This window comes from Pteropus alecto, unplaced genomic scaffold (genome assembly GCF_000325575.1).
Source record: "Pteropus alecto unplaced genomic scaffold, ASM32557v1 scaffold98, whole genome shotgun sequence".
In the NCBI taxonomy this organism is placed as follows: Eukaryota; Metazoa; Chordata; class Mammalia; order Chiroptera; family Pteropodidae; genus Pteropus; species Pteropus alecto.
The window spans coordinates 12,231,278-12,258,039 of record NW_006443570.1 but is presented as its reverse complement, the minus strand read 5'-3'; the positions used below and the strand labels follow the sequence as shown (position 1 = coordinate 12,258,039).

Genomic DNA, 26,762 nt, shown 5'->3' with positions numbered 1-26,762 from the left:
AGGTGAAGCAACCTCACAGATTGCAAGGACTTTATCAGCTTACAACCCCTTATTTTTTACACCTATAGCACTTGGTCTTCCCTAGGTGGTCTCTCATCCAAGTACTAACCAGGCCTGACCCTGCTTAGCTTCCGAGATCAAACAGGATTGGGGTTGTTCAGGGTGGCATGGCTGGCCGTAGACAGATAAGTTTATTTTAATCGTTCTTTCTTAATTGAGAGTTTGCAAATAATTTCTTCTAAACATAGTAAACTATTTGATGTTATTTTCAAAACATTAACTCAAGAATTCTACCTTTTGGGACTCGTAGCCTGGTCCACCTATGTGTCCCCTTGATTATTTGGTGGTGTGACTGGCAATATAGCAGTTCCTTGAATAACGTTGTTCCCTTCAACATCATTTCATTACAACATTATAGGAACTTAACTCTTGTTTATATCAATTAGACAATGGCAAATCTAGTTTTATTATGCGTTGTTTCCCTTAAAGTCCCAGAACCTACTGATGATGTTAAGTGAGGACTTACTCTACTTATCAACACATAATGGACAAAGAATGTTTCATTCCCTTAACCTCATTGGCAACATGAATTTACCCTCATTTCTGGCAAAGTGTTTTAGCTTAGTCTGAGTTGTCTTGTTGACTCTGTATTTCCCTATTGTAAGATCAAGATAATCACTTTTCTGTATAGACTGCATTTATAATCAGTTTTTCTGAATATTATATTCCAAACCACATATCATTTTGTTTTTACACTGGCAGTTTTCTTCTTCAGAGTAACTATTAACAATTTTATCTTAATCATAACCTCTTTAGGGATAATTAAAGTATTTTATTTATTTTTTCCACTGTTCTTACTTGTGCAGTCTCTGCATGTTCCAGCATATCTTCAAATTCCTGATACTCTTCATCATCTGGTTCAGCACCTGAGAGTCGAGCTGCTCTGGCCATGAAATATGGAGGCAGCTCTCCAATTGCTGTACCCACACCCTATGTAAAAAAATACTGACATGAGATTCTATTCTCAACAGTGACACTAAACAGATCAAATCGATATTTTTCTACATCATCAAAAGCATGTTAAGATATATGGATTAGGAAGGAAAGCATATACCAGTACATATCAGGAGGATATGAGTTTGAATCCTGGCCTTAAAACTGACCTATGTAACACCAGGCAAAATAATATACATAAAACTCTTAGACAATTCCTGGTGTATTACGTACACTAAATTAATGTTAGTTCTCTAGCATTTCTACTTATACTCCGTTATTTTTTGTCAGTTTATTTTTCCTTTTCAAATATTCAAACAATTTGGTAATGAGCATTCACTAGTATAGCTATTATGAAAATATTTTCTAGGAAATCTTATTATTTAGGATGCTGCTTTAATCCCAACACAATTTTTTTGTGTAGAGTTAAACCTTTTAACAAATTGTGGTCAGGGAGCCCCTTGAAAACTCAAAATTAGGAAGGATAAATTTTCACCACAGGAAAAATGTTTAATTCTTCAGGATACTGAGGGACTCATATTTCAATCTCTTTGTGGATTCTTGTTTTTGAAGAGAATTTTGTTTTCAATCAACTTAGGATATAAGGATGAAAACAAAAATAAAAGATCAGAAACTTGGTTTGGACTTAAATGGCTGAAATACAGGATAGATAATAATGCAAGAGGTACATAGTCTCTAGGAAAATTCTCAATTTTGAGCCATCTTTCTCTGCCTTGAGTCATAGTGAATGAAAAAGCTTTGCTAGTTCTCAGAAGCAATTTTAGGGTTTTCTGTTTGCTTTGTCCAATGGCTCTGCCTACAAATGCCTTGAAAAGAATCCCCAAGGAACATGAACAAATTCAACATTTTGTGATCACAGTGTTATATTCCCATGTGTGGAATCAATGATCTCCAAGTGAAACTGCATTATCTACATGTGAAACAAGAGTTCTGAAAAAGGACATACTCATGTGTCAAAAGAATAAGGCTATATTTAGTTAAAGAATGAAGAGAATGGAGAAAGGAGAGACAAATACAGAGAAGGATACAGGAATAAAACACAAATCATACTTTGCTAAACAAAGAAAGTTAATGTTAGTCAACTTTGGAGAATACTAGAGGACTTATTTTTTTAAAAGCTGGTAAATAAAGAGAAATAATCAATTATTTATCCTTTCTAACCTATATGAAAGATATCTCAGGGTAATAAAATTGCTGATAAAGAGAAATTTTTCTTAAAAGTATTCCAGCCAATAACTAAAGAAAAAAATGACGTAATTGGAATACTCCTCCCATTTTATAACTTATTAAAATAATGGATTTAAATAATAATGGTTCTAATATCACACACAAAAAAGGCAATCAGACATTATGTACCTCGTTATAGAAATATACAAGTCTCTGAAGTGTATTCTTGTCAAAAAAATTTTTTTCCAAGCCTCTCAATCTAACTATCAACTCACAGGAAACACAGGGAATGAATGGTCAAATTTAAACTACACCAACTAGAATATAATCAGTAAAATGCAGGCTGTGGGAAACTACTTGACAAAAGTCCAGTTTCAATAACAAATACATTTGAAAAGAAAAACAAAGAAATAAATACAATCAGAAAAATTTGAACACTAACTGGGTAACTGATTTGAAGAGACTATTTCTAATTTCTCTTAGGTGTGAAATGTTTTTAAAGTCCTAAGGTTGATATATTTACACATAAAACATGACATGTTATCTGAGATATGCTTCAAGATAACTGAAAGCAGAGTGGAGAGGGGTATAGATAAAACAATATTAGCCAGGAGTTAATATTAGCTGAAGTTGGGTGATAATACATTGAATTAATTATATAATTCTTTGTCTTTAAAATTTCTTTTTCCATAACAGAAAGTAGGAAGAAAAGTTAATTGCAAAATTTTATTAAAAACATGAACTTCTCTTAAAACCTGTTAAGTCAAATGTTTAATAGTTCTGAAAGCAATCATATGATTCAAACTCATGACAAGTTTCCTTAAAGCTAAAAAGGAAGTAATAATGAATTGAAATGAAATCAAGAGCTACATGTCTTATAATTAATTGGCCATATTTATTATTATATTTTAATTTAATTATGTTCATGTTTTCCCATATTAACAAAGAACAAGAATGGTGATAGTGAGTCAGTATTCTATTTTTTATACAAATAAATAAAAAGGAAATATAGTCATCCAGGCAGTTTCCCCAAAACACATTATATTCCAGGCACAGAAGTTTATTTAGCCAGTTATCTCAAATTAGATACTGAATCATAATTTCATGATTCTTATAAAACAATTTTATAATTCTCAACAAAATCACAACAAAACAGAAAACTGTGGTACACTAAAAACTGTCAGCCTAGGTTTAACTAAGGGGAAGAAATGACAGTTTCCTTAATTGCCGAAGAAAGACAAATGGTATTTGGTCAAGCAATAATTCAGAAAGCTCTTCTAAAAACTCTCTACTACATATCAATTTGTTACCATCAAGTTCCTGTTGCTTGAATTGGACATTTTAATATGCACAAAAGCAAGAAAGAAACAATATCATCCAGGAGTGTTCATTTTATTCAAAGATTTCTGGGAGAAGAAAATTCCTGATTTTTTGTGCTTTTGAAAAGTTTTGTTAAGTGGATTCACATGCAAATCAGCACCATCTTGCTTTTCTATGTAGGGAATCAAAAGTTTACTGGTAAAAATCTGAACAGAAATTTTATACGTATATGCTGACTACTCAGAAATTATGATAATTTTATACTATCAGTGTTTATAATCTTTAAAGACAAAATCATTTTTCTACAAATAAGAATCAGAGGTTAAAAGCAGAAGTTTGGAAGGTAAGTTTGAAACCACTGAGAAACTCGGGGCTCTTACAGCTATGTCTAAAAAAAAATTACACTAACTCTGATAAAACTATCAGATTGTTACAAATAAAAAGAAAATTTGCTTCCAGTTTTCTTTGGGGTCAGTTTTAAAAAGGCCCTAGAAAAAATGAAGTTCTGATGCATGCTACAACATGGATGAAACCTGAAAACATTATAAGTGAAATAAGCCAGACACAGGAAGACAGACGTTGTATGATTCCATTTACATGGGGTAGCTAGAATAGGTAAATTCACAGAGGCAGAAAGTAGAATAGAGGTTACCAAAGGCCGAGGAGAGGAGGAAATGAGGAGTTACTGTTTAATGAGTACAGTTTCTGTTTGGGATGAAAAAAAGTTCTATAAATAGATATTGGTGATGGCTAAGCAACACTGTAAATGTTCTAAATGCCAGAAAGTTGTAGACTTAAAAATGGTTAAAATGATAAACTCTGTTATATTATTTTACTACAATTAAAAAACCAAACCAAACCATGAACTTAATAAATAAATAAATGCCCTTAAAATGTGATGCTTTCTATCTGAAAGTCCTCACACGTGCTCTTCTTTCCCCTGCCCTGCTGCCATCCCTCTATCCCACTTTACTCCTTATAATCCTTAGATCTCAACTGAATAACAGGCGAGGGAACATTTTTGTGTTATACAGTAGACTTCTCCTTCATAGCACTTATCACATTTTTTTTAGATTCATACATCTATATGTATCATGGAAAAACTATATACTTTATATATAATTATATATATATTTTATTATATAAAGTATATAAAATAAAATTTATTATATAAAGTATATAAATTTCCCATGATACTTATATATAAATTTTCCCATGGTAATTATTTCCCTCACTAGAATATAAAGCTCCATGAGGGTAGAGACTGTTAAGTGTTGCTCATTCTGACCCTCTAGTACCTGGATGTGTAATAATTATTACTGGAATTCATGAAAAAAAAAGAAAATCTGTGAAACTTTGCATGGTGACATAGCTAAACTGTGGAAGATCAAAAAGATACAAACTGAAAGAAGGTAACCTACTGATCAATAATATCAAACAATTTATTTTAACATGTTCTAAAGACCTATATGAAAAAGTTGATCCTCGTCTTTGTCCTATAATAGGAGGTATTACATATTTTAATGACTCAGTATATTTATGACAATAGAGTCTATAAAGATGTTTTACTTTACAAAGTACAAATTAAATAAAAACTTTAAATAAGGTATCAGTTTTTAATTAAGTAAGACATTTCCCTGGACAAAATATATGGATGTAAATACAGACAGTTATTGAAAGAGTAAACTGTAAGAATCAAGTCCAACACACTCTAAATCTAGCTTTCTACCTTAGCAGTACTTTTTATGAGTGTGTCCCATTTAACCATTTTTAAATATAAAATCTAGTGGCATTAATTGCATTCACAAAGTTGTGCAACCATCATCACTATCTATTCCAAATATTTTTCATCACCCAAATGGAAACTATCCACTATGCTTTAACTTCTCATTCCCTAACCCTCTGGTAACCTAGTTTTTGTCTCTATAAATTTGACTCTTCTACATAGTTCACACAAGTGGAATCAGACAATAGTTGTCTGAGTCTGGCTTATTTCATTTAACATAATGCTTTCACAAGGTTTATCCATATTGTAGCATGTATAAGAACTTCATTCCTTTTATGGCTGAATAATATTACATGTATATATTGCATTTTGTTTACCCATTTATCTGTTTAGGGAGACGGGTTGTTTTAGCCTTTCTGATAATATGAATAATGCTGCTGAACAGTGAAGTACATATAACTGTATTTATTCTTGAGTCTTAGTTTTCAGTTCTTTTGGATATTTATGTAGGTGTGGAATTAGAGGAGGGTCATAAGGTAATTCTATGTTTAAGTTTTTGAGAAACCACCAAACTCTTTTCCACAGGAGCTAAATCACTTTACATTCTCACCAGCAATCTATAAGGGTTCCAATTTCTCCGCATCCTCACCAACACTTATTTTCCTTTTTTTAAAAAATAATAGTCATCCTAATGTATATAAAGGGGTATTTCCTTATGGTTTGGATTTGCATTTCCCCAATGACTAATGATGTTGAGAATCTTTCCATGTGCTTATTGGCCATTTGTATATCTTCTTTGGAGAAATGTCTATTCAAGTCTCTTGTCCATTTTTTAATTGAGTTGCTTGTGTTTTGTTATTGAGTTGTAGGAATTCTTTTAACATTTTGATATCAAACCCTTATTAGATATATGATTTTTAAACATTTTCTCCCATTCTGTGTGTTGTCTTTTTGCTCTCTTGATAGTACCCTTTGATATACAAGAGGTTTTAATTTTAGTGAAGTTCAATTTATCTAATTTTTCCCTTTGTTGTCTATGCTTTTAGGTGTTATATTTAAAAAACCACTCCCAAATTCAACATCATGCAGATTGTCTTTATATTTTCTTCTAAGAGTTTCAGAGTTTTAGCTCTTAAGTTTATGTGTTTGATGCATTTTGAATTAATTTTTATATATGGTGTAAAGTGAGAGACTACTATATTCTTTTGCACGTGGATATTCAGTTTTCCCAGCATGTTGAGAACAATGGGAACCAATTTAAACATAACTTGATGTGTGTTATATTTTTTGCATGACAAAAGATAGTTTCAAAGAAGGAAATATGAAGACCAAACATTCAGCCAATTAGTCAGTATTTATTGACATTCTTGTACTATGTGCAAAGCCTAATGCTGATTGCTCTAAGGGTGATAAAGTTAAGGTACAGTCTGTGTTTTTTAGGAGCTTAAAATTTATTTGGGGGAAGTAAACCACTGAACCAGCCAAGTTGACAAATTTAAGCATGCACAGAGCCAGGCCAAATGAACGCTTCAGACAACATGCACTATGGGAGTTTGGAGAAGGCAGTTATCACTGCCAGCTTGGATGGAAGCTTTTCTTTATTTGCATTAATGTTAATTTGGGTATGTAAATCATTTTTGAAAAAACAAAAGAAAAATAGAAAACCAAAGTCTATATACATAATCTCTTTCTAGCATGTTCCAAGTGTCTTCTGTTACTTTAATAAAAATTTTTTATCAAAAGACTAATGTGGTCAAATTTAAAAAACATATGCAACTAGTACAATTTGTTTCTAGTGTTTACAAAAGAGTAACAGGAAACATGACAATTTTTCCTGTCTTTCATATTCAACAAATTCAATGTATGGCATTTCCCTTATAGTTCTTTTAAAACACAACATAATTGCTACCACTTAAATATCTTTGAAAACTCGCTTCTTCTGTGGGCATTGTATTCATTTTTTAAATTATTTTTACGTGATCTCATCCACATTTTTTATTTTATAAGAAACTGTTAGGGAAAAAAGTTACAGAGAATATATAAATTAAAAAATCCAAATGATGAATTAATAAATACTTCAAATGGTAATAGGAAGTCTTTAGCAAATAAGTTCTTCCTCAATGATAAGCACCTGAATGAATTTAAGCACACAGCAAAAAAAAGGAAAGGAATGCTTAAAATGCATCTACCATTGAACATGTAGTACAAATACTTCCCCCAAATACTTAAGTGAATCATAAAAAGAATAATTGGTAAAACTGAAAGGAAGATCACAATATACAACCATATAGTCTGATACTTTCACTACAGTAAAGTTTGGTTTATTAAGAGATGTCTCACTTTACTTCAGTATTATAACAACTCAGAAATGAAATGATTCTTCTAGGAATAAACACAGTATTTAAACCTGGAGAGAGACATAACATTTACCAATCTGGGACTGAGAGATATATAACCACCTGCTATGTGTTTATCAAATATATAATTTTCCAAAGTAGTATAGTTGCATTATCTTTTCCTGCTGTTGTCCACTTGGCATCAATTGCTTCATAATACATATGTCTTCATTCTTTCCTTATGAATGTCATTCATGAAGAGGAGAAGCTCTAAAAGATTTCTTTTACTTGAAAGTAGCTAGTTGATAACTTCATGAATTAATTATCTGCTGATTTGGTATATATTTAGATTCAATTTCAAAGAGGCAAAACAAAGTATCAAGATAGGCTAATTTTAAATAAATGTGAAAACGGACATCTTACCCACATGCAGGCCTCAATCCTAACTTTTGAGATGATGCTCCACAGAGAAATGGATCCTTCAATACCCTCTTCATCTGGACAAATAATCTGATCAGGATAGGGTGGTTCAGGGAAATTAACTGAATTGCATTCATAAGCAGCCAACGTAACTGAAGCTATGTGTGGACCCTATAAAACAAATATGAGAAACCTCTGATTAGAAAAAGCAATGAAAAAGGAATTATCAATACACATTATATTTATAGTACCTTAATCACTATATAATAATAGAAAAACAGCATTAAAAGAACAAGAATCTAACTAAATATTTCAAGATACAATTGGTAATTTGAAAAATTCCTTCCCAGAATTCTTTCCTGGCTGGCTTTAAAAAAAAAAAGTCAGTACATATAGTTAAGAGTCACTTTTTTAGGTCAATATTACATGAATTTGACAAATATATTCAAGCTGTATAATCATAACTAATCAAGGTATAAAACATTTCCCTCACTATAAGTTCCCCTATGTCCTTTTGTAGTCAATCTCCTTCCTCCAACACTAGCCCCTAGAAACCAGAGGATTTCTGGCTTGACTGACTTTACTTATCAATATTTCTCATTTATAAGAATATTATTCCCCTTTGATAAAACCTTCCTGTGCCCCTATTCCTTTAGGCGTAATTTGAGAATATCGCTTTTTGTTCTTAGACACATCTTTTTCACTGAGGTCCTAAAATAAAAATAAAACTGTAGAACCAGTATCGGTGAGTTTTTCTTTTAAAGGAATTTTTTCTATGGAAGCTTTTGTACTACTTTTTACTTTTATTTTGAAATATTACAAATTAATAATAATTATATAGATTAAAATGGGTTAATATCTAGGTGTGTAATAAAGGCTTAAACTCAAGGGTTCCTAAGGCAAATGTATGCCAGGTTGAGGTGTGTGCATAGAAATCAACTAGGGAGTTTGTAAAAAATATAAATTCCTGGGTCCTTTAAGAATAGATTTATTGAACAGGTAGGGGTAGGAACCTGCACGTTACAGATAAGCTTCTTTAGAGTTTCAAATAGGTTAGGTTCTAATAGGCGAGGTTTTTGAACCATTGGGAGAATAGTAAATTAAGGGTCAGAAAATAAGCAACCTCAGACAAGTCACTCAACCTTTCTGGGCCTCAGTTTACTCTTCTGCAAGGCAAGAGAATTAAGACTCATTTTATGGTTTTATCCAGCTCCGATATTCAAAAACTCCAAATATAATCAAATATGTCAATAAAATCTAATGCTAATTTCCAAAGTTCTCATGAGGTTTAAGATCTAAAAGTTGGGCATTATTAACATGTTGCTCTAACACACTCGGTGTAAGTATTCACTTTAACACATACTGCAGATAAAATTTATAGCATAATAGCCGCAAGCAGAACTTCTAGAGCCAGATGTTCTGGTTTAGGTTCTAGTCTCTGTCACTTACCTTCTGAGTCTTGCTTTCCTCATCTATAAAATGGAAATAATAAAATACCTTCAGGATCTACATCCTGGGGATATTGTGAGGTTTAAATTAGTCAACTCATATAAAGTGTTTCAGGTTAGAACAGTGCTGGGCATTATAATAAGTCCTCAAAAATTACCAGCAACCAGCTGTTATGAAGAAAATTACTGTATTTGTGGAATAAAATTATATGTACATATACACACATACATATGTATGTGTATATACACATATATATGTATGCATACATATATGCACATAACAATAAGTGGTCTCTGTGAAATCAGTGAAAGAATTTGTGGTTTGAAGACAAAGTGCATAAGATGCAGTGATAAAAATAAGACATTAAGAATACCTAATGCTACCAAGATAAAAAACAATAAACAACAAAATTTTTGCATGTTAATATAAAAAAAAGATATTCATAAATTTAAGCTGTCTTTCTCCCTAAATGCAATAGGTATTTTTGTTCAACAAAATCTAAAAAATGAAGTTCTCTACTTAGCATTAAATCAACTAATTATTAGGTTTCTTCTAAACCAAAAAAAAAAAAAAAAACCCCAAAACTGTAAATTTTTAGTTGGTTCCTCTTTTTCTTGAGTTTTTATTCACAGAAATCCACAAATAGTAATATTTAAGTTAAAAAAGTAATTATAGTAAGCTTTTAAAAAGAATGCTTTTGAGTATTCAAGTTTTTTTTTAAGTTATTAGCCATGAAATCTACAATTGTTTCTTCAATACTATGTGTATAAAAGAGATTTCACAAATGAGGAAAAAGGGAGTATTTTGTAATATGCTATAAAACCCCAAAAACCTAAGTTTAAAGTTTGGTGAATTCAGAATAACTGAATAATTAGCGAAAAAATTTTCACTATATGCTTATAGCTCAGTATTAGTTGCAATTAAAAAAAACTGTAACCTCCATCTTCACTGTTTGAAAACACAAATGAGAAATGTAATACCAGTAAGTAAAAGAATAAATTCACGGTATCACCACACAACTGTCTCTTATAGACTGCAGGAACAGTCTACCCCTCAATTCTAAAAAAGAATTTAAGTAAACAAAATTTGAACTGTCCTGGATGCTAAAATAATGAGATTTCTGGGATATATAAGAAGGAAAATACTCCATTTCTATTCCAGAAATAGAGATAAAATATGTACAACAGATTAAACATGTTATCCAAGAAGACAGAAGACTTATTCATCGTTTTAATTTTAAGTGATTCTAAAAAGGGAAATTTTCAGCAATCTCATGAGAATTTTTTCCCTAAAGAAAGGACGGTTCATCCACACAACTAAACTGATATATACTTTCCATAACCACACTAATAAGTCATGATTACTCAGCCTTAGAGGCAGATGTGGTGGTTCCCGGACAAAATGAACACAAATAACTCAGCTTCTTGTTCTTTGTTCATTCTCAAAAGTCCACTTAGCCTTTACCTTGACATGTTGATTAAAACTATGTTACCTGATAGGAAACATTAACCTGTTACAGGTTAATGGCTCCTAAATATAACTGACCTGACTGAAATAAATATTAGTTTACATAAAACAAAAAACTAAAAAAATCATTTTAATTAAAAGAATTTTAAATGTTATACATATTCAAACTACCTTTTAAGTGTATTTTCTAAAACATACAAGTCCCACTACTATGTATCGAATACGAAAGAATCACATTTCAACCATACTAAATGAAGAAACAAGGAATTAAGACAAACAGCATAGCATAAGTAGAAAAGACTACCTAGAAAGAACCACCATAAAACATAAAAATAACACAATATCCTGAGCAGGAGGTTCCAGCTCTCATGGGACGATGCAGGTGTTGATATGTATGGGCTAGAGATCCTAGCCCTATGGCTGAGGGTTTTCCATCTGAGATCATGAAGTAAGTGGTACAGACTTTCACTCCTTCAGCAAAAAACTAGAAAAATGAACAGAATTTATGGAACAATTCTTTTCAGACATTGCACCACAGGCATTACAGGACTTCTGACTGCTGAGAGAATGGATACAAATGAGGAAACCCTACGATGACTCTGGCTTTTGATGTGAGGACATGTTCTGTGTCTATTGCAAAATCCATGGCCCAAAGAGGAGGAGCCCAAGTACAGCACTGCAGTCTTGCTAAGTGGAGAAGGAAATCTGAGTTCATGGAGGATGAGTAGTTGAAATTTGAGGGGCAGAATACTAGTGAAGAGGGAGCTATGTGGAAAAAGAACTCTAGAAACATGCATAAGGGTCCTCTTGAGACTTTGGCATACAAAGCTGCATTGCATGCTAGGATGAGATTCCATGAGGCCAGGCAAAATACAACTAGTGGGAAAGGAGCTAACACGGAATTATAAGTTAAACAAATTCTAGAGTTCATACAGTGCTGGGAAACACTTGAGCTTCAATCAGCTAGAGTGAAGAGACTCAGCATTCAGGGAAGAACTTTGGAAAGAGCCTAGAGTAAAAGTTACTTGAGACAGACCATAACAGGATTTTTTAAAAACTTTAAACAGATCAAGCTGATCCATAAGTAACTTAACTGCCTACCAAAAATGGACACTCTGTAAAGGAAGACAACAAAATCTGTACAATCAACTATTTAACACCACGTATCCAGCATCTAATAAGAAATAACTAGATATGTGAAGCAGAAAAATATGACTCATAACTGGAAGAAATATTAGTCAAAAGAAACAGACCCAGAAATGTTGGAGATAATGCAATTAGCAGATAACTTAAAAACAGTTAATATAAACATGTTCAAAGATTTAATGCAGCAGTTGGCAACTTCAGCCCACGAGCCAAAGTCAGCCCACCATCAGTTTTACAAAGTTTCAAAGAATACAGCCATGTGCATTCATTTACATATTATCTCTGGCTAATTCTGTGCTATGATGGCAAAACTGAGTAGCTGTGACAGGCTCTTTGGGCTACAAAGTCTAAAATATTTACTGCATGGTCATTTACAGAAAAAATTTGCTGATCCATGATTTAAAGAGAAATATAAATACAATGAGCAAAGAAATGGAAAGTATAAAATATAACAAAATGAAACTTCTAGAGCTAAACATATAATATCTGAACAGAAAAATTCATTAGATTGTCAACAGATTAGACACTGCAGAAAAATTAGAGAATTTGAAGAGAGGACAATAGAAAGTATCCAAATTAAAAGACACAGAGAGTAAAGGTATGAAAAAAATTAACCTCAATAACCTGTGGAATAATACCAACCAGTCTAATATACATGTAGTTGGAGTCCCATAAAGAGAGGAAAAGGTGTATGTGGGTGGGTGAGGGTAGGGTTGTATACAGAAAAATACTTGAAGAGCAGCCAAATATTTTCAAGATTTGTTGAAAAACATCAATCCATCAACTTAGAGATCTAAGAAACCCAACAAACTTCGGTCAAGATCAACACAAATAAAATATAATCAAACTTCTAAAACTCATAATGACATCTTAATCAAACTGTGATAACTCAGTAATAACAAGAAAATCTTAAGCAACCAGAGGGGATAAAAATAACATACTATCTAAAGGGAAATACAGATGAGACTTCTTATCAGATATAATACAAAACAAAACACAATGAAATAACTTCTCAAAAATGTTTAAAGGAGAAAAAATATGTCAATCTAGAATCCATGGAAAATATATTTCAAAAATAAAGATGAAATAAAAACATTTTCAAACAAAAGCCAAAGGAATTTGTTCCAGCACATCTGCACTACAATAAATATTAAAGTAAATTCTCAGAAGAAAAGATTGATACCAGATGGAAACTTTAATGTATACAAAGGAGTAAAGAGCAATGGAAATATAGAAGAGCTTCCCTCATTTTAAAATGTTTTAAAAATAACTGTTTAGAGCAAAAAAAGACATGTAAAATATATGACAATGATAGCATAAAGTATGGGGGTAGAAATGGAGTATATTATTGTAAAGTGGTTATATTACATAGACTAAAAAAATGCTCAGTCCAAAAGAAGGTAGGAAAAGAAGAATAAAAATAAGTGAGAAAAATAGTTTGAGGGTTTACTTAAACTCAACCATATTGATAACTACATTACCTATAAATAGACCAAACATATAAATGAAAAGCAGAGTGTCAGACTGGCTACAAAAGCAAAAACCCTAGTATATACTGTCTATGAGACATTTTAAACATCAAAACCAAAAATAAAAGAGATGAAAAAAGATAAACTATTTTAAAATAATCATTAAAAAAATGGAGTGGCTACATTAATATTAGATAAAAACAGACTTCAGGATAGGAAATTACTAGAGATGAATAAGCATATTTCATAATGATAAAAGGGCTAATTCTCAGGAAGCTAGAACAATCCTAAATGTGTTGGTACCCTAATAATACACTGTCAAAATACATAAAGCAAAAACTGACAAAACTGAAAGAAGAAATAAACGAATCTACAAATACATTTGGAAATTTCAACACCTTTCTCTTATTAGTTGATAGAACAAGTAAAGTGATAATCAGTACGGATATAGAAGACTTGAACAAAATAAAACGCTCCACCCAACAATAGCAAAATACATATTTTTTTTAAGTAACTATGGAACATTCACCAAGATAGACCATATGCTGGAGTATAAAATGAGTCTCAACACATTTAAAAGAATGTGCTATGTGGCAAGGTAAACAGCAGTACAAGGAGTACTTCTAAAGGAAAAATGGCAAATGAAGGTCCTCAAAGATTAATTTCTCCAGTTAAGAACAGTGTCCTTTTACTTTTTTTTAAAATCTTTATGGTGTCCTTTAATCTTCATGGTGGTAATCAAAGGAAGCCAAACAGCTACATACAGCCCAGACTGTTATTCTCCAGAACAGAACACTCTATAAATTCCCTAGTTAGTGACCAGGTTACAAGTTACATTCACTAATTGCACACATAGCCCCTAAGAGTTCCTAATTACTGACAATGACGTTCCCTTTAGTGATAAGGAGATTAAACTTTGGTGATGAAATGTTATACTATCATCACAGTGACAAGTTTTGGGGTCCTTTATCGGGCAGCGGGGGAGTAATTCAGTACGGCCATTCTAAGCGAAGTCAACAAGATAGTACTGTTATTTGTGACATATTAGACATCTGGTTTTGCTTCAGTTCAAAGTCTCATCTATGTAGTCTCATGAGTTGTATTACATTATATTTTCCAAAGTTTTGATAATGGAATAATTTTGCCTGTCCAGAATAAAAGATGTAGTGCTTGGCTGGGCAAGAGTATGTCTGGGTGAGATCAAACCCATAGTTAGACCAGGGATAAGATTTCTAATAAGAGCAGAGAGGTATTTGTGGGGAAAGCATTTAAACTTTTTAGATAAATTTTAAGTTACATTTCTACTATTTATATTCTTTCATGAGCAGGGTAAGAGGAAGTTTTAGCGAATGAAAAAAATTAAGACAATTATGTGAGATCAATTTTTACTCTAGCTTCAGGGATAGTAATATATACTACTAGTTCTGATTAAGAGAAATTTAGAATTAAAAAAATTATATCCTAAAGAGATAAAAAATTACACCACACAAAAATATCCTAATTTGGTAATGAAGAGAAGTTCTAACTAGTGCTCTGATAATAATGTAGTACCTATACAAGCCCTGAGAATAAAGTCCTGGGCCACAAACACAAATTTGGGTCTTTGTAAAGAAGGTGTAGGATATTCATAACTTAATCCCTGACAAAAATTTTATTAGTAAAATGACAAAGTAGTATGTGCATTGCTGCTTCATTTAAAAAACGTTTTCTGAAGTTTGAACTTTACTGTTGTGTTTTAGGGCCCTTTCTTCCAGAGACATTTTTTAAAAAGTAAAAATCTAAAATGGTAATATTGGTTAATTATGAGCCTAATTTAGCTAAACCTTTTTATCAACCAAGATAAAGAATATGGTATCACATTAAGAGTGCAGTATGTGTATGTGTGAGTTTTTTGTAGGATAAGCAGGCAGGCAGGCAGGCAGGCAAACAGACGGACAGACATTCTTCCACCCTAGGTGGCTCCCTCGGAACTGATAAAACATTCCTAAAGACTGGAGTTGTTTGCGTAACATCTGTAATGTCAATTCATAGCCCAATCCATCATGTATACACAGAAGTCAAGTGAGATCCCAACGGCAAAATTTCCAATTAGTTTTGTCTGGAAAGTTTAGGGCAAAGGTAATAAAATCAAGAATTCTGTGCTGATTCACTGGGAAAACATTTGTTTGCCACACTCCTTCACTAAAGGAACAAAAGCAGTCAGTGGTTAGTCTGGAATGTGATTCATTAGAAATATCTTGGTGATAAATAAATGAAAGATGACAAACAGTTGTCTGTATGACTTGCAAAACCTTTGTTTTCTTTAAGTCCAACTTTAGAAATGCTTTTGCAAACAGGAATTCTACTCCTCAAATTCTTTTAATCATTACTTTTCTTGTTATAGTCAGAAAACAACTTACCTAAGGTTATGGCGTACAGCAGATTCTAGAAGGCTAGGGCATAAAACTATTGATTCCAAATGGGCACTGAGAAGTTCAACTAGTGTTTATATTCTTTTTGTAAAAAATTCTCAAGTTTACAGACTAAGCCTCTGGTCCTTCTTTATAAAATGCAGTCCAGTATGTCAAAAAGCAGTCATCAGGGCATTAGTTAATGTGGGTTTTAATTCTCTGAAGCTGGTGGTATCCTACAAGATGTAATCAGACTTCTATCTCACATTTTTCATTTGATGAAAAGTCTAGTAATAATGATGATAATAATGCCTGCACAACCCAGGTAACAGGGCGAGAATATATAAGATTATATAGAAAAAGTATTATAAGTATAAAATTGCTAACCAAAACAAGAAATGTATAAAATCTATCATTCATGCTCCAAGTTATAAGGACCTGTCTTTGAAGTCATTTTTATTATATCGCATCAACCCATAAAGACATGTTTCACTTTTCTTCTCCAAACCTAAACAACTCTTGATTTAAGTGTTCAAGAGAAATGGACCACATATTTACAGAGATTTAAAAAAAATTTTATAAATTGTTTAAAATATATACCCAACAGAATGGACTGCAGCCAAACTGAATCTCTTTAGCTTTCATTTAAGCACACATTAATAAATAGTGACTTAAGGGCAGGAAATTATCCAGTCTATGCATACCCCTTTTGTTTGGTGAAAACCCAGCCCTATGTCCTGGAGACCTTGGTTTCTTCTTTGATGTGGTGATGCTCATAAGAGTTAATACATGAGTCATTCCTTGGGGAAAGACAGGACAAAGAGCTGATCATGCACTCATCAAAAAAGGGCAAACAGACCTTTTCTAAGAAAGGCCTGTTGGTTTTCCCGAAAGAGCCCTGAGTCATTGCATGCTTATAGCCAGAGTCATTATACCTATACAGAACCTTACTTTTGGCAATTTCTTCCCTTTTGTGTCTTACAGAGGGATAGAGAGGCGAGCAATGAAGCAACAATCAGAAGTCAGGCAGGAAAAGAAGTGAAGAGGTTGGCTAATGATTTTTTTAAAAAGAGTTATTCCACCTCACGGCATTAAACAATTCCTATAATATTTCTCCTTCTGAAACTACTGCACTATTTCATTTCAATCGATATCCATGAAGCTATCCAAATAGTATTTACTTTAGGTAATAAATAGCCATGAGTCAAAAAGTATAAGAAATGTCTAAGGAAAAAATACTTTATAGTCTATAAAGTACTATATATATACACATCGTAAAGTACTTGTTCATTAAAGAGTGCTATATACAAAGGTGTTCTATAAATATTGATAGCAATCATGATGCTAGAGTTTTTAAATGTTCAATTTTTACCACATATTTTAGTAATGATATAATCCTACATTTTAAAGCAGAAACTGGCCTCTGACTCTTACACAGGGGCAAATATCTCATAACCAATTTTCTTTGTATTTATTTTATAACAAAGAGCCAAATATTTTTCTATTAATGGTCACATTAAACAAATGACTCATAAATATCATTCAGTAATGCCTTGATGCTATAGCTTCTAATAAAATCTGACCTATTCTACAACATAAATAGTTCTAAAACTTCTCTATACCCCAACTGCATCTAGACAGGATAACTCTAATGCTTTGAAATCCCTCCTATTTTATTCCCAAAGGTGAAGAAATTAGTGGGTAAAACATATGCCAAAGACAAAAGTTAACTGTAAAATATATTCAGCCTCTACTTAGAGTTCAATATCTGGGTGCCTTTTAAAATTATAAAATGATCGTTGGTAGTTTTTGTTTTCATTAGAGTTCTTTGTCTAGGAGCTGGGCTTATTTGAAAGGAATATAGAGTTTGTTAAATTAAGCCTTTCTCCAGGAAACTACTCCACCTAGTGTCAGAAATAGTTAATATATCACATTTTTTGGAACTTGTAAATTCTTGCCGAAGGACTCATTCTTTTTGTTATTGTATAAGTAGAACTTTATAAACCATTAATGGCAATATACAGTGTACAAATGACTCTTTAATCTTCTGCTTGTCTTGTAATTTGATGAATAATAATGCACGCACATATAAAGAGCATGCCTGAGATTCATTTCTCATTATCAAGTAGCAAAGTTCCTGTTTTTGTTAACCTGGTTGTTTACAGAATTATGAATAATGTTTTACTAGTACTGGAAATAATTTTAAGGTGGCTGCTAAAATAACCCCGCCATTTTTCCCAATCATTTATAACAATCTAAACATAATCCATAAATTATTTCTCAAAATGAAAATTATTTTTTTTACTTGATGGTTTTTTAGACCATTCAAGTACTTGCACACATATATTTTCTTGTAAAACATCACAGTAAGTCTAATATTATGATCCACGAAAGAAATAAACCTTTTGTGGCAAATGGATGAATCAAATGCACAACATGTCATGTAAAAATCCTTAGAAAGTCATTAGATCACTAAGACTCCCAAGCTCAATATGTTTCTTCTGGTGTACTACTGTTGTCCCATGAATAGAAAGAAGCAAAGATTAGCAAACTACAGCCTGCAGATCGAATCCAGTCTGACACCTGTTTTTGTGAATAAAGGCTGACTGGAAAACAGTCACAGTCATTCCTTTACACACTGTCCCTGGATGCTTTCGCATTATAATGACAGATCTGAGGAGTTGCAAGAGAGACTATATGGCCTGCAAAATATTTAATATCTGGTCCTTTACAGAAAAAGTGCTAGACAGCTCAAGGTCAGACCTTTATTAAGGTGGAACTTTTGACTCATCCAAACACGGAGATCCATCAGAGGTTAACAGCAGTCATGTTCCCTTCATTAACTTAATTTCCATTAGTAAAAAAGCATTCCCAGATCACTTATGTTCCAAATTTTCTGAAAGGAAACCTACTACCATGCTTGCTAAGACTAAAATAAAATTTGTTAACTGACTTCTGGAAATTAATATTCAAGAGAAGAGTGCTTAGAAGACACAATCATAGAAAAATCTGTCAGCCACGGAGTTTTTGCATCCAATCTACTTATAAAAAACATGAGTAAAATAAATGAATGAAATCATAACCCGCACTACTTGCCAGGCAAAATCTGCTCATGAAATAGATATCAAAGAACAAAAAAGATGCCTGCATAAGAAATAAAACTAAAGAAGAAAAGCAGTTTATAAATGCTATTTAATTTCCAATTTGTAGTTTAATAAAGATTTTTTCCTTTTATAAAAATATAACATACCTTCCTTTACAAATATACTAGAGATCATAGCATGTTGGTATACATTAAATTAAAAAAAAAAATCACATTTTAAATCTTTCATTGTGCCTGTTGTTTACCTAAATTAAAGTAAGTTTACAGCAAAGAGTATATAAAATCTTTATAAAGCCAGGAGTAGATGCAATTTTATTTGCTGGGGATATTAAAATTAGAATGTACTGATGTTCAATATGAAACTACAACTGAATGCTAGAACACAGGGGTTATGGGGACCCGATCCCCTTGGAGTCGAAAATCCAAGTCTAACTTTCAACTTTGCAAAAACTTAACTACCAACAGCCTGCTGTTGACCAGAAGCCTTACTGATAACATAAACAGTCAATTAACACATATTTTTATTTATATGCATTATATATTATATTCTTACAATAAGGTAAGCTAGAGGAAATGTTATTAAGGAAATCACAAGAGAAAATACACTTAAGAGTATTTATTGAAAAAATTCTGTGTGTAAGTAGACCTGTCCAGTTCGAACCCATGTTGATCAAACTCATGTTATTATGCAAAATGACAAAGAGCTACACACAGATTAGGTCACTTTTTTTTATCAACAGTCACAAATAATACTCGGATGTTACTTTAAAATAAATATATATTTATTGAACACCTAGTATGCACCAGATGCTGTTCTAGATACTTAAAATACAGCGGTAAGCGAAGTAGAAAAAAATATCCTTGCCCTCAAAGAGCTTGTACATAGCAAATAGTTGGAATATTTTTTACATTTATTTGGACAATTGAAAGTAATGCTTATTCCATTTACATTTGTATAATTATTAATCTATTTGAATTTAAATCTACCATCAAGTGTTTACCATTTATATTGCCTGTTTTATGTTCTTTTTGTCTCCTTTTCTGCCCTCTTTTGGCTTGACTTTTTAAAATAAACTACTCAAGTTATACCTTCCCCTATTAGCTTGATAATTATATATTCTTGCGTGCTTACCCTAAAGATTATAATATAAATCCTTGTTTATTAAAGTCTTATATAAATTAATCTTACCTTTTCCAGGGCAAAGCAAAGACCTTAGAATAATTTCAATTATTCCACATCTGATTTATAGAGCATGTATTTTTAATTCTCTCTCTAGATTTTAAATTTCTCAAGACACTATTACTACTGTTTTTAATGTCAAATTTAATTCAAATTTACCCATATATTTACCCTGTCCTTACCCTTCATTCATTCCTGAATCTCTGGACTTCAATCTAGAATCCTTTTGTTTCCATTCAAAGAATACTTTTTATATTTCCCTTAGAGCATCTTTGCTGGTGACAAAGTTTCTGCTTTTCTGAAAATATTTCTTTTTTATACTGTTCATGGGATGCCTTGACTATAGAATCCTCTATTGGTAGTTATTTTATTTTAGTCCTTTAAAGATACCATTCTATTGTCAGTTCACTTCTCAATATCAATGACAGCAAGAAGTCAGTCTTACTGGAGTTCCTCTGAAGACAGTATGTCTTTTTCTCCATCTTTCCTTTTTTGTTCTGGATATTTTTCTCTGGCCTATTCCACAGTATATTAGCTGTCTCTACTGAAAGTCCATTAGTTGAGTTTTTATTTCAGTTACTATGTTTTTTTAATTCTAGAATTCTCATTTGGCTCTCGCTTAGTTTCCAATTCTCTACCAAGATAATAAAACTTGTTTTTTATTTCCTTGAGCACATTGGTTTTGAATTAAAGTACATGTTTAATAACTTCATTAAGTGGATTCTCTGTGATCTATTTCTATTATTTCTTTGTTTTGATCAAATTATCTTGTCTCCTCAGATATCTGATTACTTTTGATTGAGTGCTGGACTTATATATGAAAAAATACAGAGTGAAAATGTGACAGCTAAGATGATTTTATTTTCCTCCAGACTTAAGCCTGAGCTTCAGTCTCCATAAGGGCTGATTTATGTCTAGTTCATCCCTACGTTTAAAGTGTGACCTCTTAAGGTTCTAACCCAAAGCCTGTGGGTTGATCTATCAGGACATACTCTTGGCCAGTCTCACCTCTCTGGGTTTCCTCTTTAACAGAGATGTTGACCTTGTAATTTCTTGTTCTTTTTCTTATCTCTATGATAACTTTAAACAGATGTTTTTAAATTTTATCATCCTTTTTATAATACTTTCATGAGAGTTGATCCAAATTTCCCCCACTTACAGCTGACAAACTGAGGCTTAAAAATTAAAAAATTTGTCAAATGTTAGCTAGTACTATTTAGCCAGGCATGAAAGTTTGTAGTCCCATAATAAAATTACCTTCAATCACCTGCATATTCTTGAATATTAAAGAAAAGTATGGAATTATACCATTATATCTGAAACTGGGTGTGCCATGGGACTATGTCCTACACGTAAATATATATATCACAATGGAAAGGCTGACTGCTAACTGCTAAAGTAATTAATGTTCACGAGAAACTACTAAGAAAATTTATTTTCATTCACATGCATTAACTGGTATTATGTAGGCATTATTACAGATAAATAACAGAATATCCCTCTAATTTAAGTAGAGCTACCTAAGGGTTTCATATTTATCCAGAATAGAACCTGAAAGTATAGTACTGTATTTTGTTGTACTAGCAATGCCACCTAGTGGCAGCCAAACACAGACATACTTAGAAAATAAGCTACAGAAGACTGGCTGTTTCTTAACCTTTTATGGGTTACAGAATGGTCTCCAACCTTTTTGGCACCAGGGACTGGTTTCATGGAAGACAATTTTTCCACAGACCAGGGAGTGGGTGGTGGGGTGGTTTTAGGATGGTTCAAGCACATGACATTTACTGTGCATTTTATTTCTAATATTATACTGTAATATATGAAATACTTATACAATTCACCATAATGCAGAATCAGATGCCACAAGATGCAGCTGTACAACTGAAGTACATTAACTCACTTGCCACTCTATAAAACTTACCACCAGATGAAGCGTTGTCTTTTGCCATTCACTGATAGGGTTTTGATATGAGTTTGCAAGCAATGATTTATTATGGTCTCTGCAGTTAAATCTCTCTGCTAATGTTAATCTGTACTTGCAGCCACTCCCCAGAGTTAACATCACTGCCTCAGCTCCACCTCATAGTATCAAGCATTAGATTCTCTTAAGGAGCGCACAACCTAGATCCCTCACATACGCAGTTCACAATAGGGTTCACGCTCCTATGAGAATCTAATGTCTAATGATCTGAAGTGGAGCTGAGGCAGTCATGCTAGCACTGGGAAGTGGCTTCAAATACAGGTGAAGCTTTGCTCACTAGCTCACCTCCTGCTGTGCAGCTAGGAGATGGGGTGGGGACCCCTAGGCTACATAGTCTTTAGAGAATCTAATACTATAGGTCCTTTTTGCCAGAAAAAATGCACATTTGCAAAGACACATAACAATATGTATAGTATTTCAGAAAATTAATAGACCTCCTGAAGCTCATTTGTTGACTATTACAATTAATGGAACAAACCAACTAATCTAGAGGCCCAACTAACTCCCCTCAAGCCTTGAGAAGGAATCCATTCACTTTTCCCTTTCTCTCTTCCTCACTGGTTAGCAATCACTATTACTGCATAAACAGTATCTAACTTTTCCTTTACGGCTAGATATCTGTTCTCTGCAAAGTACTAGATTTCCAATATTCTCAAATCAATTTACAAAATTTAATGGTAGCCCAAACTAGTCATTTTTCCTGGTTGACTTTCATTAAATTTAAGTAGGTCAAACAATTACTCTTATTTCTAATGTTTAAAGAAGTGAAGAAGGGGGAAGGGGATAGGAAAATGGGGTAAAAGGGATCAAATATGTGGTGACAGAAAGAAATCTAACTATGGGAAGTGAACACAAAATGTAAATATATATATGCCTTACTGTTAAAATGTACAGCTGAAACTCACCAGATTTTGTTAACCAATGTCACCATAAAAAAATGAATTAATTAAAAAAAAATTAAGAGGTGAAGAAGACTTCCAGGACATCTAAATTAAGTTGTATAACTTTTCAATTGTATCTAAAAACGTAAATGAAATTTTCTATTGATAAACTTAAAAATCAAAACAACTTTTCCATTATAAAGGCATATATATAGGTATATAATATTTTAGGAAGCTTAGTAACACTTCTAGATAAGCGTTAGTTGTACAATGAGTTATAATTAACTAAACAATACTTACAAAAGAAGTAACTTCCATACTGGAAAGAACTCAATTGGGAAATTTTGTCTATTCAGGAAAAAATATCTTATTCACTTTAAAGCCATGATTTCCAGGAAAGAGAACCATGATGAAGAATGAATTAAATCTTTTCCCTTTGTTAAACTCAGTATCTTTTTCATCTATTTTGCTGCAAATTATTGTCAAAAAGAGGGTTGTATTTCTGACCAGACTACTCACCTAACACGGTCATTTCATGGAAAAGTTTCCTGTTTCATCAGCTCAAAAATGTATGACATTAAAATGTTAACACCACATCTCCCTAAGTGAGAATTATGTAAAGCCTCATAAATGAAAGAAGGTTTAATTAGGACTTTGCAAACAATCACATTTCACAGATATAAAACAAAAGAAGTGGTGATCTATAAGGATAAAACTGTGTGATCTATAAGGATAAAACTGTAGACCATGTATCACCAAGAACATGTTTTTACAGTCTAACCAGATATTACTTAGAATAGCTTCTTAAATAACACAGATCAAGTTTTTAAACTTTTATTTGATCCTGTTTTGCCTTTGATTTCCTGGCTATTTTTCTCTATTCTATAATTGCCAAAGTTCACAAGCGGATAGTCTAGACTTATTGATGAAATTTGTTATTATGCATTTGCTACACTATTGGTTATTGACTACCTTTGCTCTTAGGATGACTACATGAGATAATTTATGTAAAGTGCTGAGCAAAGAGTCCAGCACACTGTAAACATTCAGTATGTTAACTAGTCTATCAGTCAAGATAGGCTACAACAATGAATACCACCAAAAGCTTACTCTACATACTCATCACAGGCTGGCAAAGGGAATCTGTTCATCACAGTCAGAGACTCAGGCTCCATCTTGACACAATATTTAAGTAAAAGAGAGCATGACAAACCTTGAAGCTTCTGCCAAGAAGCAACACTTATCACTTATGCTCACTGCTCACTTATTTCATTGGTCAAGGCAAATCATATGGCTGAATTTTAATAGGATGGAGATGCAAAAACTCTCCACAGATATGGATACCACAAAAATAAACATCAAATATAGGTAAAGAAATAGAATTGACTTCAGCTAGTATTACTCTAATAATAATGATGATAATGGTTGTTGTTAGTAGTAGTAATAGCAGTTAACTTACTACAGTCTAACTTTTGTCCCTACCAGGCAATTGAAAAATAAACGAAGACCTGTGACATCTTTTATTTTCCTTTTGCTTAACTTCTCTGAAAATTATTTTTTTGTAAATGCTCATTTTTCTTCATTCGCTCCTGGAAGGAACGCCTGTGTCTAAATGGAAAGATTCTGAGAACTAAAGATAATCTGGTCAAATGAAAATGGCATATGCTGGGGCTCTCTTTATATTTCTTTTTAACATTAACATATTGCTCCCTAAGCCTTTATATACTATATTTGTTTGCTATATTGGCCTTTCATCCATTTCTGATCATTACTGTCTAATAAAGTGGGTTGTGTTTTTTTTTTACAAAATCGACACCTATTGACATGACAAAAACTTTCAGCAAACTAGGAAGAGGCAAGCTGCTTCAAATTGATAAAGAAGTCTGCAAGAGACCTACAGCTAACAACACTTAATGGTGAGAAACTCCAGGCTTTCCCACTATGACTGGCAACAAGGCAGAAGGGACCAATCACCACTAGTTAACATCATACTGGAAGACCTAGCTAACACAGTAAGACAAGAAAAGGAAATGAAAGGGTATACAAAGTAAGAAAGAAGTAATAAAACTGTCTTTATTTGCAGACGAGATGATTATATATGTAAAAAATCCTACAAAATTGACAAAAAAAGTCCTGAAACTATTAAGTGATTAGAGCAAGGTTGCAGGATACAAGTTTAACACACAAAAGTCAACTGCCTTCCTATATACCAGCAATTAATATACACAATCCATGAATTATGACCAAAGGTGTTGAAAACTTAAATACACAAAAACTTGCACGTGAATGTTTATAGCAACTTTATTAATAATTACCACAACCTGGAAACAACCATGATGTCCTTTAATAGGTGAATGGATAAACACTGTGGTAGCACACCCAGAAATGGAATATTATTCAGTGATAAAAAGAAATGAGGTATCGAGCCATGAAAAAAATGGAGGAGTTTTAAATGCATATTGCTAAGTGAAAGAAGTCATGCAGAAAAGGATACATACTGTATAATTCCAACTATATGACATTTTGGAAAGTCAAAACTTATAGACAGTAAAAGGATCATGGGTGAGGGAGCAAGAAGGGGGTAGGAATAAATAAACAGAACACAGGGTATTTTTAGGACAGTAAAACTATTCTGTATGACAGTAATGGCAAATAAATAACATTCACATTTGTCAAAACCCATAGAACTGTAAAACACAAAGAGTGAACTCTAATGTAAACAATGAGTTTTAGTTAATAATGTATCAATATTGGTTCCACAATTGTAATAAATGTACCACACTAAAGCAAGATGTTAATAGTAGGGGAAACAATCATTATGTTGCATGCCTGGAACTAATATAATATGTCAACTATATCACGATTTTTTATAAAGCAATTAAAAAATAGGGGAAACTGTGTGTGTGTGTGTGTGTATCCATGTCTTCTATCCCTCCTGCTCAATTTTCCTGCAAACCTAAATAAAACTGGTCTAAAAAAGTTAAGCCTATTCATTGAAAAAAAAAAAAAGTGTTCTTGGTCCTTTACAAATTTCTCTTTCATTTCTATCCAACCATTGGCACCAGCAACCTACTTAGATTAGGTAAAGATTTCAACTACCCTGGAACATAATTCAATAACCCTTTAAATTTCTTTTTTCAGATACTTTAATATGTACTTAATGAACGAGTGAAGACACAACTGGTTTTATTCAATTAATGGTATCAACATCTAATCACTCAAGTCAGAAACCAATAGTTGTCTTTGGTTCCTTCTTCCCCCCATGCTAAACCATGACATCTTTTAGATTGTACCAATAAAATATTTCTCTAAGATTTAACCTGTTTCATTACAATGCCACAGCCACTCCAACCATTCTTTTGAAATATTAAAGATTTATGCTATATTTTTTTCATTATTCAATTACAGTAGACATTCAACATTATATTAGTTTCAGGTATACAGCACAGTGGCCAGACATCCACATAATCTACAATGTAATCTCCCCAATTAGTCCAGTACTCACCTGGCACCACTCAAATGAATTTAGTAACAAATGCTTATTTGTATATTTCTAAATCCTTTACTGGACACATGGATCAATAGAACTAAATAATGTTTTTAAATCAAGACATTTTATAAATGTCATTTTATAAAAGTTTCTCATGGATATGAAAATAAAACCTCCATGTTTCAAAATTCTTTATTCTAACTTATTGTGTAATTTATAA

At 32.4% G+C, this 26,762-nt stretch overlaps 1 protein-coding gene across 7 annotated transcripts in view; it reads right to left on the bottom strand.

Annotated features, from left to right (window-relative positions):
- VMP1 (vacuole membrane protein 1) overlaps nucleotides 1-26,762 on the bottom strand; it is a 106,810-nt gene that overhangs the window by 56,848 nt on the left and 23,200 nt on the right. For all 7 annotated transcript variants that reach the window (XM_006924895.3, XM_015599234.2, XM_006924896.3 and 4 more), the window contains 2 exons: nucleotides 7,987-8,154; nucleotides 859-990 (listed from right to left, as the gene is read on the bottom strand). In XM_006924895.3, coding sequence (XP_006924957.1) covers nucleotides 859-990; nucleotides 7,987-8,154 — 300 coding nt within the window. The remainder of the gene's footprint in view (nucleotides 1-858; nucleotides 991-7,986; nucleotides 8,155-26,762) is intronic.